The 16686-nt window shown below is 40.9% G+C and overlaps 1 protein-coding gene across 4 annotated transcripts in view; it reads right to left on the bottom strand.

Annotated features, from left to right (window-relative positions):
• Nucleotides 1-16686, bottom strand: part of FILIP1 (filamin A interacting protein 1) — a 102383-nt gene that overhangs the window by 39261 nt on the left and 46436 nt on the right. For all 4 annotated transcript variants that reach the window (XR_001332318.2, XM_005518149.3, XM_014263486.2 and 1 more), the window contains 2 exons: nt 3203-3376; nt 1045-1223 (listed from right to left, as the gene is read on the bottom strand). Coding sequence is in view for 3 of the 4 variants with exons in the window: in XM_005518149.3 (XP_005518206.1) it covers nt 1045-1223; nt 3203-3376 (353 nt within the window). In the remaining variant the exon portion in view is untranslated. The remainder of the gene's footprint in view (nt 1-1044; nt 1224-3202; nt 3377-16686) is intronic.

Here is a 16686-nt window from a genome sequence, read left to right as displayed (position 1 = left end):
GATGCAGAAGCATTTTTGTTCTTTAAAGTTTGCCAATCAACCCAGGAAAGTAAAGACAGAACAAAGCCAAAACCTATTAAATTAGGAAATATGGTCACTGTAGCTCGTGTGCCACCTACTCAAAGTTGGCACTGAACTGAGTTCAGGAAATACACTAAGCAGTTTCACTCCTGGCTTTTTGCAAATGTCTGCCACAATCCTGTGGTTTCCTCAAAAGCATTTCGTCTTTGAACTTGTCTTAAGTATTTTTCTTAGAGGCTTTTTTATTTTTTTTTTAATAAAAAGAAACACAACATGGATTGATTTCAAGCAGTTTGGTATAAGGACAAAAATTTCATATTGAAAAACTGCGGCTGTTTCTGAGTGCTCAGTCATAAGCTAAGGTAGGTGATCTTTCTCTTCTTAGAGACACAGTTTACTCGTCCAACAAGCAGGATAAACACTAAGAAAAAAAGAAATGTGGGGTGTATGAGACTGTGAAATGAACACTGCCGATAGTCCACCACAGGCTGGACACATTTTGTAATGCATGATAATATTTTCGTCCAGGGGAACAGATAACTTGCCTGAGGCATGCATCTTCAAAACATGAAAAAGAATGCAAATGGTTTGTGACTTTGCAAGCCTAAATGCAAAGGGCACGGCAGTATCCTAATGTGTGTTGTGGTTTTGCTTACCCTGCCCTCCTGCTGTGACAACAGCGCTCTGTCCTTCACAAAACTTTGCGCTTAGCTAAGCAAGCCAGTCCCAAACTTAGCCAACATAAATAACATCTGATCAAAAGCTACCTGGAGGTGAACCCAAAATGGGCATGACTAATTCAAAACAAATTTGTTTCTTAATTCAAGCTCACACTAGAGGAACATTCAGTGGTATCCCTCCATCTCCAGACTCGCACAGTAACGTACTCACAAATGACATGAGTGGACCAACATTTACAGATGTTTTACACACAAGTTTAGTGTCATTTAAACACAGAAAATACCGGGCCATGCCACTGCTGAAGGCACAAGCACTGGGGCACTGGGGTAGTCTTTTACTCACCTCTCCCGCTCCTGTTCCAAGAGGTTGGTAAAGTCATCGCTCTTGTTCATGTAATCTGTATGTTTATGCTTCTCATTTTCTAGCTCATAAACGGTGCGACGATGGCACTTTTCTGCCAGCAGGAGCTGTTCCAGCATACGCCGATATGTCTCTTTCTGCTTTTCTTCAAGTCTGTCCAGCTGGATTGCAGGAAAGGAGAACAGACTGTTTTAAAGGTCGCCATGCTTTACTTCATCTGATTTATTAACCAACAGTGTTGTGCTTGGTAAGTGCAACTCCCATAATTTTACGTCTTGGGTTGTACATAAAGCAGTGACTAGAAATAAGAATAACTGCTCCATGAAAGTATTGATTTATTTGGATGACATATTAGCAATAAATGTATGCATAGTTTTCAGATACACAAAAGACAGAACTTCACTTGGCTTTAGGGTAACAAATAATATTGTTGCAGTGCCATATTTCCCCTGTGGTGAGGTGCTGTGCACACTTTCTTCATTTCACAGGGAAAAAGCTGTAGCTCAGAACTCAGAGCCTGGGAGCCTGAATTCACACCCCTGTATGGGGACTAGATACTTGCACGTGGGGCATAAAACGTAATCTGAAGGCTGAAATTTGAGTTATGCATCTTTAACACGCCTCTAAGTCTGCTGAGATAAAAGAGACAAATTATTTAGATTCTGTCCAGATTCAGTTTTACATTACCAAGTACAATTAATTATAAGCCTTAGGAGTTTCTCCTCAGCCTGTTTTTTGACAGAAATTCTCTTTATTCACAACCCTTTACCCTTTTGGTTTTCTGCATTTTTTTTTGGCATATTAATTTAATATCCTGTTTATTATTCAAACAAACATTAAAACCAGGGAGGTGTGTCTAAAAAGTTGCCAGGGCACTCCAAATCCACCACAGCTATTCATGTTGCTCCTTTGGTGCAGATGACCAACTCCAGCCTTCTCCTGCCTTGGTACTTTTCTGGTTGCCTATCCCTGGCACAGTGGCTGGCAGAGCCTGCTCTGCCCATCCCGTCCTCACCCTATAAGAATCTCATCCTCCTCAACCCCAGCTGCCCTGGGCTGCTCTTGTTTCACAGAGTATCTCAGCAAACAGGGAAATAAGAGAGCAGGAGAACCATGGCAATTTGCTCTCCAAAAGCTGACCATAGAAGTCAAAGTGAAAAAATCATTGCATTTTATAAAAGAACCAGGTTGGCTTCAGCTTTTCAGAGTTCATCTTTTGCACTTATTTTTTCTATTTTATTTCAACATAAGCCTTGTGAATATGCACATGATGAAAGCCTTGCTAAGCTCTTTTAATCTTGTTTGAGAATGTTTTATGTATGCTCCCACATACTAAGGGTTCATTTGCTTATTTACTATCATCACAGAAATTCCAGGAGATGCTTCAATGAGGACACACAGTACCAAGATATCCCATGGTAGACACAAGTCCTGGTGAAAAAATGAAATGTTCTAATTGGATGAACTATGAAGATTTGGACAGGCACTACAGTATGTTATATTGAATGTTGTTGCATGCTCCTTCCCCTCGACTGTTATGGAACTGTGAACAGGAGCAAAGGCTGTTTAATTTTGCATTCCTGCTGGCCTCAGACATTCTCAGGTCTACCTGACGTTCATTTATTGCTTAAATTTTGAAGCAAGGAGTCCTGTGAGTCTTCTTTAGGGGTTGAACTGACTTTGCAGTCCTAGAGTTTAAGTGATGTAAAATTAATACGGATTTATGATCCCATAAATATGGTCAAAGTCAATCTCCAAAAGTCTTCTTTTCTTAACTACCCTCATGACAGTGTTCTAGTATGCCAAGAAAATCAAAGAGTAGTTAGCAGTGCTGTGAGCAGTAGAGGTCGAAGCCTATAATTGAAAGGAATTTAAAAACCAGAAATTTAACACTCAAAGATTTGGGTCTTGCTTAACAGCACCAGCCCTAGGAAGTACACAACTTCTTTATGGTTTGTGTTCAAATCCAGTGACTTCACTTACAAATTCTACATATAAGGGAACAAGATTTTGTTTTCAGTGTATAAACTCTGTGTTTATACACGTGGATGTTTTGCAAACATCCAAAATATATGGAGCCTTACTTCCAGTTAGGCTTCCCCCTGCACAGACACAATGTTGTCAGTCAAGAAGTTGTTACCTCTGAAATTGGTTTCTCGTAGACATCTTCCCCTATAGACTTTTCTTGGGCAAGAATGGCATCCCTGTGTAGCACTCGAAGCACATTCTCTGGAGTTGCAGACCCGTAATGAGCTTCTAAAACTTCAGGTTTGGTTTTCTCTGTCTTCAGCATGTGGATCACATCCTCCCTTGCCTGTAATATTTCAAATCACTATCATGAGTCAACCTATTAACAGGGAACATGGGGAGAGTAAGGGCATTTCATACGTACAGACTGCATACACAAAAATAAAATAAATTAGAAAAATGACAGGCTGTCAATGCAAATATAAAGATTTTGGGAGATAACAGATTAAATGTGATCTGTTTCTACACAAATATTGTACTTTAAAGGATGAATTATTCTGTTCCTGTAGGACATTACATTTGAATGGTATGAATTTTTCTCTGAGTTGCAACTATAGCCAGGGAACATCATTATTCTTCATATACTGGATTTTAGTTGTTGCCCATGCTGTTTCCTGAAGGGATAAGGAAATGTGTAGAACAAGCAGCACAAGAGAGCTGAACTAATATTTCTCAAACAGCTACTTCCTAGTCACTCCCTAACTGAATCTGTGACTAAATATTCTTTTCAAGTAACTTTTAAAAGAAATTTTTCTATTTTTTTTTTTATCTTTATACAAAACCGTAGACATTTTGCAGGCCCCAGCTAATGAGACATGGAAAGTCGGAGCAAATCCTCCTGGCAGTGGAGGATGGCTGTGCTGCTGGAGCTGGGGCTGGGAGCAGGGGTGCACCTGAGGCTGAGGGCAGCCTGGAGCTCCCTGCCTCAGGTGGAAGCCCCCAGTTTCAGGCAGCATGAGCAAACATCTGGGCATGATGGGATGGCTCTGCAAGGCCACCTGGCTATGAATAAGGAGCATTTTAGGGCTATGATGTGGACAAACACTTAAGCCGCGGCTCTGTTTCCAATGACACTTGCCAACACCTGTTAAGCCATCTGTAAAATGGGGGCAGGGCACCTGCTTGTCTTTCAAGGCATGTTTATGAGGCCATAGTCCAGGGAGGGACTGTAAAACCTACAGGTTTTTGGTGGGCAAAGGGGAGCTCCTGGATTTCCTTAGAGAACATCTTTCCCACAAGTGCAAATGGATGGGGGAGCAGAAGAGTATGGGCATTTTTTTCATGCCTGTCTTTCTGACAATCATGTGAGCTTGGGAAGTAAATTAAGCACTAAGGAAGCGTTCAGACATTTTAGGAAAAAATCCTTTACAAAGCCTGCTGCTATGTAAGCAATGGCTGTTTTAAAATTTATGATCTGACCAACTCTTCATGCTTTCCCATGCTGTTCATAACAGCATTCAATTCATCCATCCCTGTAGTAAATCTCAAATCTTTACCCAGAACCATAGAGGCATCACAGCTCAGCAAAACCACTTGATTTTAAAATGAGCAAGAAAATAATTTTGGGAAATGGCAAAGACCTTTTAATTTTTTATTTTTTTTTAATTTAAAACAGTGTAACATTAAAATAAATAATGAACTTCAGGCAAAGATCATGTCATCTAATTAAGAACTAGCCCAATTGCACTCTATAACATTTTGTAACCTTAAGTAAAGTCTTTGCACTTGTCTGCAAGATACAAAAAGCAGATTGGAATGGTATTCACATTATTTCAAAATGATAGTGGGAAAGGTTCATCACTAATGGATATTGCAACTAAGTGAATCATGTGGGCTAGTCCCAAAGAAAGGCAAAGAGCATGTACACCTCACTACATTACATCCTGAGACTGTGTCACTCAGTACAGGAAAAATGTTATTTTTGGCAAGTTCTAGACAGGTTTGTGAATGTATTACTTTTCTCTAGCCCTGTAGAAATAACTGATGTCTTAGTGTCTTCGTCACCATGAGGACAATGTTTCTATATTGAAGAAAAGTCCTTTAAAAAGTCCAGTAGGATAGCATGGGAGTATGGAGGGATTTCTAAATATCTAGATTTCCTGATGCATTGTCTTAAGCCCTTTCAGGAAGAGGCAGTTTTGAGGCCGTACCTTTGTCCTGTCACAAAGAACTAATTTGGTGTCCCTCTGTGTGCCTCCCAGCAGGGTCCCTGTGCCACAGGCATGCTCAGGGAGAGCTCCGTGCAAAGGGAGCACCAACACGGAGGGATGGGGATGAGGGAGCAGCTCCCTTCTACCCGCTGCACCAAGGGACACAGCCAATCACGTTGAAACGATTTTTTGTTTTGATTCTGGGCACACAAAGCTTCAGGCCCCACACAGCCCATTCCTCAGGGAACACCTCAGACCTTAAGCTATTTGGGAGGGGAGGAGGATGAGTTCATTCTCATGTTGTAGCTGTTGGGTCCTGGATGGCATAATTAAACACTGACAAGGCAGACAGAGACAGCTTGGGATTGGGGATTTAACACTGTGAATAGGCAGAGCAAAAAGCTGGACTCCAGTCCCTGCAATGGTTATTTGATACAAAAATAGATGGTGGAGGCAGCTGCTCTGCCCAGCAAGTGCCCCGGCCCCTGGTCGGTTGTGCACTGCCTGACTTTGCTTCAGCCCTCATTAGTCTGTCATCACTTACAATTCAACGGGGCAACTTTAGCACAAGGGAGCAGGAATAAGAGTCCCTGAAACAGCTAAAAGTGTCTCTGCTAAGAAAGGCTTCTGGATGCTGCATGTTTGGGTCCCCCAAAAGGCAGAGGGAGTCAAGCCAGAGGGAGCCAAGCCAGGGGAGTGGATGGTGCTGACTGGAGGAGCTGACACCCCAAGAAGAAAAATAGGTGACCAAGTTCAGTTGAGAGCTTTGAAGAAAAAAACCCATGAATTGTCACCTTGAAATCTAAAGCCTTCTGATAATGTTTTCATAGTTTTAGTTACTTTCCCTAGAAAATTCTATAAACATAAGTTGTTTATCACATTCCTTCTAAGAAACGTCTTTTAATGGATGTTTTGCATGAGCAGTGTGATTGGGAAAGTGGTAACTTAATTATCCAATCCCTGGTCATTGTCAAGAATCTATAAATACTGGAGTCAGAGAATAAAGGTTGGTTCCTTCCTGTTCTAATGCTGAAAGGTGGTCGTGTGAATAATTTTGTGCCCTTTAGTGACAATGAATTACTTCATCTTTTAAGGGAAGCAGTGACACACACACCTATCTCCAAGGGAACACAGTAGGACAGTCAGCACTGACCATCCCTTGCTGCAGCCCATGGGGAGGGTACCTAGCCCAGAATCAGGCTGGCTGGCACCATCCCCAGAGGCACACTCAGCTGCCCTCTCCTGTACCCCTTCTTGGGTATCCCACACTCTGCTGGCCCTCTGGATTTGGATGGTGTTAATGTGATAAGCTGCCTTTTGCCTTTTCTGGGCTCAGCCATTTCTCCTATCGTTATCTTTTCGAGGGTATTGGTTAATTCACCAAGTACTTTGTTTCAGTTGTGATAACAGTTTGTGAAAAACAAATGACAAACAGACACACGGGTTGCTAGGAAGCATTGAACCAAAAAGGGAACCTAATGCTAATAATAAACTGGAGACAAATTTGCTTTTATTTGGTCAGAAACAAGCTCCATCATAGGGAGATTCTGAAGGGCAGCTAACCTAGGTCAGAGAGACATCCAGACAATGTCCTAACCTTCCATCAGCCTCAGGGTTTGTGAATTCCAGTTAGTCTCTCTGAAGCTCCTCAGGATAATATAGAGGGAAGGAGCTGAAACAGCATGCCTTTGTATCTCATGATTTCATGTTTCTCCAAATGACCAATTTTCCCCTGAAACAACTAGAAGAGAGGTCAGATAGAGATGTCTTCTTCCAATGTGTAGTGATCTGCAGGAAACAGACAGAAAACAAGTCTCCAGAAAACAAGTCAGAATAATCCTGCAGTGGAACACTGGGGCTGCTTCAAAATTCATACCTGTGAAGAGGCATGAGAGGCTCAGAGAGGGGGGCCCTAGCTAAGAAGAGGGGACTTTGCTGGCAAGCTGTTTCTACCGATGGACATCTACTGCTGGTGCCACCCTCGCCCCAAAGCACAATGCTGTTTTGCGTAAATTGTAAGCTAGGAGACAAACACAAGGAAGATATTTCAAACTGCAAGTAAACTTGCATATGAATCCCAGAGAACAGTTTTTAGCTGTTTTGGTAGAAGGGACATGATGTTTGGCACAAGAAAATCATCTCTCAAGTCCTGTTTTTGTTTTGTTTTGTTGGTGCTGTGATGAGAAAGAGCATCCAGGCTTGAGAAGACCGCATATTGCAACAGCTTGTAATACAATGAAACTTATTTGCAAAAGTCCAGAAGACTGCAATTAGTCAGAGAAGCTCTTTAAAGTCAAAATATGGAATTTAGAAAATTTACTTTTATTAGTTCTTCATTACTTCAATTGTTCTATGGAAAACTCCGAGCTACCTTTCTATCTATACTGTTGAGACTGTGAGTTCTTGAAAATAAAGAGACTTTTCCATTAATAAAGTATCCTAAGCAACTGATTCTCTAAGCAGTAGGAGCAATAAAGAGAGATTAAAGATGACCTAATTTAACTCCTTCAGTTGCTCCTGTTGATAGAGGAGCTGCAAAGTAGAACTATATCTAAGCCTTGTTTTATGCTAACTGGAGGTGCCAAAACCTACAGGCTGATGACCTCAGTTCTTGAGTACACCCAAGTATGGAGGTCCTGAGGGGCTGTGGAGCACTGCTGTCCCACAAAGTTTTGCCTGTTCTCCTTTCCCTCCCCTCTATTCCCCACTCATGAGTGCACTTACCGAAGATGTGGGGTCTGCGTTACTACCTGGGAAATCCAAGACAATGCTCCCCTTCTCTCATGAGTGCACACTACTTGCCCAGATGGAAGGCTGACATGAGCCCACTTCTCACAGGGCTACCCTGAAACACTTCTTGGCAGAATAAAATCAAAGGACTTTCTTTTGCTCACCAACTTGAGCGGAGCAGGGGGCTCTGTTCCAAACCTCACTTTACTATGCGCCTAGTAAAATATTTAAAAGATATAGAAAGGATGTAAAGAGGTTCCTGCATAAAACTGAAACCATTTAGGAAACAATAGCATGACTCTGCTGCTTGTAAAAGGGGTCCGGCAGCCTAGCAACCGGATTCTTGGTCAATGGAAAGACTGTTACACAAGCCGGGCGTTCAGACGTGCTTCTTCCTTGTGCCCTGCCCTGCCAATTTACTACAGCCCTCTCTCCCCATTCCCACAGTCTTTGGCCTCTCCCATGAGCCTGCTGACAAAACTCAGGACCCACTAAACGGGGAATTTTTGCCACAGGCCATTTGTCACCTGGGAAATGGGACTGAACTGATCAAACTCGTTTCATATAAGGCATCTAGTAAATCGGGAAAAAATTCAGTTGTATTCAAGATGGGCTGAATGGAGTCAAAGTAATCACTGTCAGCTAAGAGTGAAACCCAACTCAAGATCATTTGGCAGTACATGTCCTAAACTGTTCTCCTGATTTTTTTTCAAAAGTAGCCTTCCCACAAATTCACAGTTTCTCTCAAAATCAGTTAGTGGTAACTATTACCTTCATAAACTCCAATTTTGGAGGCATCTAACTACTTTACACCTGACTACTTTAGAGAAATCTCAGTATTTCAGTAACGTGACAACAATCTCCTTAATTATATGAAAGAAGTTTTGAAAATGCAGGAGCAGGAGTACTGTTTACAAGAAATGCAATTATGTAATATTTTGGCAATCTGATATTCCCAGCTTTTGAATATTTCTTTTCTGGTTATGAAGACACTTTATTATACCCACACAAGGAAGTGCACTAAGTAGCAGATGTTTAATATTTATGAAGTTGTATTTTTCTTGCCAGTGATTAATGACAAAAAATAACTATGAAACCACAGCCAGGAACCTTTACTTCTACTTCTACTTCTACTTGTGCTGTTTTTCCTTGCATTGCACACAGTTCAGGTTATTTATAGCACAACAGCTGCTCTGTTCAGCATCCGAAACTAGATAAGGTCACAGGTTATCCATGTAATGTTGGGATCTTACCAGTGACTGATTTCCTAAATGCCAGTAGGCTTTACAAATATTTCACCTAGAGTTAATAAACATCACACTCAAGGCATCCTGAAGGAGATCAGGAGAATGTTCTCACACTGCTTTCTGCGCAATCCAGGACATGATATGTTGCCATCAGGGCAGGAATAGCCTTATTTCTGAAAAGTTCCATTAGAGACCTCAGAAAGTGGATATCACTGGCTTGGTTAGTTGACTTTAATGAAAGAAAGCATCTTTAAGCAGGAGTACTCAAATGCCAGTATCTGAAGAACTTTCCTAACACTAATCCACTAGTCCCTGTTTAAGACCGGTAACTTCCCTTCTTTCTTATCTTAGGCGGAAACAAAAATAATTAAAAGGAAAGTGTACTTTCTTCATTTTGTCTCATAATACTATAAATATCTATACAGAATGTAATAAGAACTACTCCTGACTGATGGATTGACACTTTTCCTAAAGGCCTGATTGCTCACTTTAACCCTTCATACTGCTGCAATGACTTATTCTTCAAATACTTCTTTGAAACTTACGTTTCAAAGCAGGGAAGTTGTTTCCTCTACTGTGTATTGCATTGTACAAAACTCCTCAATAAATATTTTTCTCTCCTATACCAGATACCTGAAGCAGCCTTGTTTGTATCACTCTCTCAGTGATGCCAGCTATGCAAAATGCTGGCTAATTACATAAAATCACAGAATCATAGAAGTCCTGAGTTGGAAGGGACCCACAGGGATCATCAAGTCCAAATCCTGGCCCTGTATAGGACAGCCCCGAGTTACCCCCTGTGCCTGAGAGCACTGTCCAAACATTTCTTGAACTCTGTCAGGCTGGTGCTGTGACCACTGCCTTGGGGAGCCTGTTCCAGTGCCCAGCCACCTCTGGGAGAGGAACATTTTTCTAATGTCCAACCTAAAGCCCCCTGACACAACCTTCAGGCCATTCCCTCGGTCTTCTCACATCACCACAGAAAAGAGCTCAGTGTCTGCCCCTCCTCTTCCCCTAATGAGGGGCTAAGACTGTAGTGAGATCTCCCCTCAGACTCCTCCAGACAGAACAAACCAAGGGGTCCCCAGCTGCTCTATGGATTCCCCTCTAATCCCTTCACCATCTTCATAGCTGTCTTTTGGACATGCTCTAATAGCTTTATATCTTTCTTATATTGTGGCATGAAAACTACACACTTGAGCCAAAGTAAGGCTTCACCAGCAACAAGAATGCATAGGTTTTTTTGCAAGGAAGGCTTTTTGTATAGCAAAGTTTTTTTCACACCTTTCATCTTAGCTTAATTTCCTAATACTTGAAAGTCTGGATTTCTGTTGCATGAATTTCTTTTAGTTTTTCTGTGTTCAAGTCTCGGTACACAATGTACTCTGGAGGTAAAGAGATTATTTCAGTGATGAAAAGTGACCATTGTTGATTGTTGATTTTGTACAAAGGGTAAGTGAAATATATATCCAGAAATACAAGTGATGCCTCATGACCCTGAGGATATTAAACAGAACTATCCTGTTTTCTCTATACCATGCAGAATTTTCTGACCTTGTATGAAGCCTTTGGAACTCTACACTGTATTTAATTTTAATGGGCACTATCTTCCAGTGATAACCCAGAAAGCTTTCCTAAAATCAATACAGGAGAAGAGGCACATGATAGACCAGCTCAGCCACTACATAAATCTTTTGAAGTGGCTCCAGAAGAATTATATCAGAATTTGGCCTCTTATGTTTGAAAAAGTCCCCGCTAAAGATTGCAGAGCTGAGGAGAAGCAGCACTGAGAGATGTATTACTTCTTCCAGCAAGTTTCGAAACAGATCAAATGAGCACTAGAAGACATCTGTCTGTTATTTCCTGCCCACACAGCTTTGTTCTGCTTTATTGCCAGAGTGCTCCATGGATGATGTCACTTTTTTCTGAAGAAAACAGGCCACCAGAGCCTTTCACTGACATAATTAATTATCTGTAGTTTGGGCCACAGCCAGCCAAATTCCCATGGCAAGGCCCTGAGAAGTATTAACTCCACACTGCTTGATGTTTTCAGAATTATTATGGTCTGGGATACCCTGTCTTATCTTTTCACACTGAAAGAGTGTTTTGCTTGATATTATCAAGCTGTGGGGCAGTTGGTGCAGCATATAGAATTACAGTGTCATGATCCAGTCAGCACAGAGACACCAAGGCAAGGGGGTCACTGTCAAGTTATGTGCATGACTCTGCATGTTGGGATATGTTCTGCATGCTCCAGCAATGCCTCACAATGGCTAAACCCACTGTTTTGGGTTTGCTATATCCAGTCATAGAGTTTTTGTGTCAGCCAACATTAACTGTATAATATTTTTCACATAGCCTGAAGCCCAGAAGCAAGCAGAAACCACAGATTGATCCAAGTTGGCATGTTCCTTTTGTAACCAGAACTTATTTGTGATCCATTAGAAGCTCTTCAGGAGGAAAAAAAAAGTGACTCCTGAAAGGGCAGTAACAGGAAAAGCATTTATTTTCCTCTTTCTTCTGTTATCATCTGGCCCTATTAGCAAGTCTGGACCAAGACACAAGAGACCCATGGATCATGGACCTCTTTCCTGTGCTTTACACATAAAATTAACCCCACCATACTCCAGTTTCCATTCCATAAAGGAAATAATATTTCTCACGAATGAGATTTAATTCCCAAGTGTATAGAAAATCTATGAATGCTACAAAAAATATGGCACTCTGACATCAATATGATTGTTCTCCTATTAAATTTTTCCCCATTTGTTATATTCTTTGATTTCCTCCAAGTTCATGTTCTTCTATACTATCATCCAGTTTGTTGAAATCCATTAGAAGCTAAAAAGTATCTTCATTAGATGTGTAACTCATCTAAATTGCTCTTTGCAAGTGCTACATTGACAGTGTAAGGAGCAGAAGCATCTGAAATTAGGTGCTCTGACCCGAATTTCAGGGATGCACTTCAAGCTGCTGCTGAGTACCCTGTCTCCAAGAGGAACAAATCAGCCCAAGCATTTTTTTTTCCACAGTGATCTTGCTGCCTTCTGGCAGGAACAAGCACACAAGGAGCAGGATAGAGCAAGACAAGCTGGAGCCAGCAGGGCTGTAACCACCAGGATGATGAAGTCAGAGGCAGTCCTTCTGCCTCCTCTGTGGAGACAGAAGCATGTGGGACACTAACAGACCTAAGTCTGTGTACATGTGTGATAAACTGTATACACAACTTTCTCTTGTCCAAGCATGTTGCTGGCTTCAACAAGATGTTTTTGAGTACTCTGTGCTGCACAATGTGCATCCAAGTTCCTGGTGGCTGATGAATGGGCAAGAACAGTAGGACTGCATTATAGCAAGCACTCACCAGCACAGCCAATTATTTGAGCAGAGGAGTTGTCAGAGGAAACGAGGGAGGTGGCCAAACTCTTAGTGTGAAGCAACTAGGGAGGGTGGGCAATGGGAGGCACACAGTGAGACATCCCAGCCATGCCCACGATGCCCTCAGTTGTCTACAAAATCCCCCAGATTCCCCCCCCCCAATGTCTGTCCTTCCCTTTGCCCTCCCCAGTCCCCACTTGGGAACATCCTTTCCCCTCTCGGGAACATCCTTTCCCCTCTCTATCCTCCCACTGAATTTCCAGGAATGCCTCTGAAGCCCTTCAAAATGCTATTTTACCTGAACTGCTGAGAGTGCCCCAGCCAATACTGGAGAATTGGGGTTTCATTATGAAGCCACATTAATACTGCTGTTTCTGACTTGTTTAAACTTGAAGGTGACAAATGTCTGGAAGTTACCATGCAACTGTATTTGAGTTAATTCAGTTCCACTCATTTTTCTGGCATGGAAGAGTTGATGCTAATTTTTTGTAAAGAAAACAAATAATTTCCAGGATAAGAAAGATATCACTTGCAAAATCCAAGCCCTTCCTGTCTCAGGAAAGGACTTCCCTTCATCCTGCCTCTCTCAGCAGTGCATCATTTTGGGTGCTACATCTGCACAGCCCTCTGAAATAAGTCAGAGTTCACTTTATTTTGGACATCACACAAACACTTAAGGCAGCAATTTTGTAAGATGTGGCAAGACACGGGAGGTTCAGTAGGACCTGCAGTTTTCTATGTGAAAATGTTACATCTCTCTCACTTTAGTCAACCAATAGGTGGAGCCTTTAACCCTAGAAACGATGTTTTCTCAGCCATGTTATCACAGTTATTATGTAAAGACTTATATTTGCATTTATTAAAACTTGTTTTGGATGAAAAATAATCTGTTTTGCTCTCAAGAGCTTATCTGATCCTCAGCTAGAGGACAACAGACAAAAACTTAATAAATACACAACTGGGGCAGCAAAGTTAATAAAAACATGTTCATCTACTGCTGCACTGTTAAATTAATAGCTGGTGACTCAGAGTACTAGACAGTATTATGACACATAAGACATATGCTCGTTGCAAGCTCTCCAAAGAATCACAGATATTTTAAGGTCAGGGAGCTCATGCTAACATTGATTGCAAAAAGATTGGCCATGTGCTCTCCCACAGAGTGAACCTTCTCTCAAGAAAAATGAGAAAAGATACAAACTTCTTCATTACTGTTGCACTGAATACACAATTTCTAGTAAGGAAATGTAAAGAAAGAGAAAAATAGTCAAATTATACTATTATTTAAAATTCATTTTTAAAAGTTTTCAGGAGAGGATCAGTTTGGAACACCAAAACTTAAAAAGCTGGTTGTGGGCAATTCTTTTCTGTTTTGAATAGAAAACCAAGAAATTTTGGAAAAAAAACTCCAAGCTGTTCATACTCTTCCTTCCACTCTAGATAAGATGTTCAATGGATCAGAGACACTTGCCAATTATTCCTCTCTCTTCTGATCCTTCAAGCCTAACACAACAGATATAGCTCTGTTAAGTACAGCTCAGGCACTAATAGAAAAGGATGTTAAAATGTCTCTGTGAAAGAGGTCTTCTCCCTACCCAGTGACAGTGACATTTTATTGAAGATCATTACTTTGAAAAGCATACAATTCTAAAGCAACTTTAGTACTAAAGAGATGGATGACTAGCATCCCTATGGTTGATAGTACCTCTGCCCTTTATTTCAGAGGGAGCAGGAAATTGCCCAAATAGCACAATTTAACTATGTTTCAGTATACTGTCTTACCTTTTTTTTTTTCTCTCTCTCACAAAACAGCCGGGTTCTATTTTAAAATTTATGATTTTGGGACTTGCTAGACAAGTTCTTCTTACCTCCTATGGTATATGCTGCACTTTGCACAGCACCAAATGTAAGCTGCAGAAAATAAAGCATACTATTCTGGACAAAATTAATCTCTGCTAATAAATTATTTAATAAAAATAGAAGAGAGCATATGTGGTCTGAAAACTTTTTAATTTTTTTCCGCTGTAAAAGCATTCTTCAGCAGGAAAACACAAACAAACCAGGGGTCAGTAAGAGAGAAGAGAATTTTTTAACTCGTACTGATACGCCAGCCATTTTTAGGATTTGTTTTTAGACTCTTATTTTGCTGCACTGTGGATACCATCTTTCATTTTCTTGCTTTTTTTGTGCCCACTTTCCATGTCTCTAGTTTGGCTCCATGTATCTCTGTTGTATTCCCCTTTTGCTTACACTCTTTTTCTTCTGTTGGCCAGCCTCTTTCCCCTCATTCCATTCTCCTTAAGTCACCTCTCCCTCCTCACATTAACCCTATCTTCTCTTTTTCCCTTAGCTCTGTACTTGCCAAGGTTTTTCCCCTGGGGAATTTGTATTTCATCTGTATGATATGCTCATAAATCCTAAACTATTTCAGTGCAATCAACAAGACTTCGCAGATACCCCAAATGCACTTTTCTCTGGCTTTACCTATTCTTTCTGCCTTGGCTCATCTGCAGCTTGTTAATCTGTGCTATTTTGCTAAGGACCATTTGAAAACTCCTCTTCATTGCTTTCTTTGGTGCCAAGGCAACTTTCCCCAGCTTTCTCTTTTGATTTCAGTACCTGCACAAGAAACACATCTGGTTTCTACCCATCTATCGATCCCATATTCCTCGCTTAAGCTTTCAAGCAGATCCATATTTATTAATATTAATGCAAGAGTATAAAGAAAAGGCACTGAAGAAAAAAATATAGAAGTTTGTACAGTATTTTTTACACAAACAGCAACTAGGTTGTTGTTTAGTCTCTAGCCTCTCCCAGTGTTGTTACAATATCTTGGAAAAGTCAATACAAAAGGAGTTTGAGGCATTACATGCAAGTTTACGCATTGCAGCAAGAGGAAAAAGAGACAGAAAAACATCACAACAGCAGCTACAGAATCAAATTATCTTGCTTATACTAGTCAGGATGACAAGTGATGGGAGGGCCAAGTAATTCCATGCCTTAAGAGAAAGAGAAATATGAAACCAAATGCACAAGGCACTAGGGAGCCCTCTCCCACAGCAAGCACCATGTGCAGCTCCTGCTACAGACACCAAGAAAGGGGGACCCAGGGTGTAAGGGGGACCACTGCTGCTGGTCAAGGGGTGATGAAGACATGGAGAGCCTATTTTGTCAGAGGAAACTGAAAGGAGGTGCTGCAGCTAGCACAGCAAAAACAAAGGCTCAGAGGATGCAAGACTGTTGTCTACAAACACATCAGACATTAAAGACAGGAGGGAGAGTGGTGGGCTTTCGAAGCAGGATCACTGTATAGAAGGTTTCACTAGACATAATTAAAATTGCATTAGAAATTAAAAGGGAGAAATCAGCTGAACATTAAAGCTTTTCAGTTCTGGGACTATTTTCCAACAGGTATAGTCAAAGTAAACAACCCACCTAATCTTAAAACACAGCTTACTAAGTTACCAACAAGGGTTAAGTGGAGCATTTGCCTAAAAAATCAGATGCTGGGATTTGATATACAATAGATCTTCTACAATTTTATCTCCAGAATTCTCAGGTCAGTTAATGCATCTGCAGTATAAGGATGAGGAAAGCCTGAGTTGGGAAATGACAAAAAGGTAGAGTAAGAAAAAAGGTTACAACTAGAGAAATAAAGAATGGAAGAAAAGTGAGTAGGGAAATTTAGATCTTAAGAAAAAGAACAGAACAGAGTAATTATAGAATAAAATTTATTATATAATACATAGTCCTACAAAAGGGAAAGAAAGTAGAAAGGAGAAAGATGGAAACAGTAAAGAATTTTCCTTTCCTTTACATTTACAAAGCATTGTTTTCTGCTAGAAAGACAGACAGAAAAATACTAAAATATCTTTTAAAATGCTAAAATGCAATGGGTAGTTGATCACCTATACCCATGTGAGTTGACTTTGTTAAGAGAGAGGGTTCTCCTCGTGGCAGGATGTGCAGCCACTGATATCTAAGTGTTTGATGAGGACCTTACTGGAGAGAACAAAACACAGAGTCCTCTGCTAACCTTTCCATGATATGCCTGAGAGGAAAATCTTGCAGCCCTCCTGAAGGTGAGCTCCTCC

Source organism: Pseudopodoces humilis, chromosome 3 (assembly GCF_049639895.1).
Source record: "Pseudopodoces humilis isolate 2021_Gansu_Grassland_sample_001 chromosome 3, ASM4963989v1, whole genome shotgun sequence".
NCBI lineage: Eukaryota > Metazoa > Chordata > Aves > Passeriformes > Paridae > Pseudopodoces > Pseudopodoces humilis.
The sequence above is the reverse complement of the archived record's forward strand: the minus strand, read 5'-3'. Positions and strand labels throughout refer to the sequence as shown.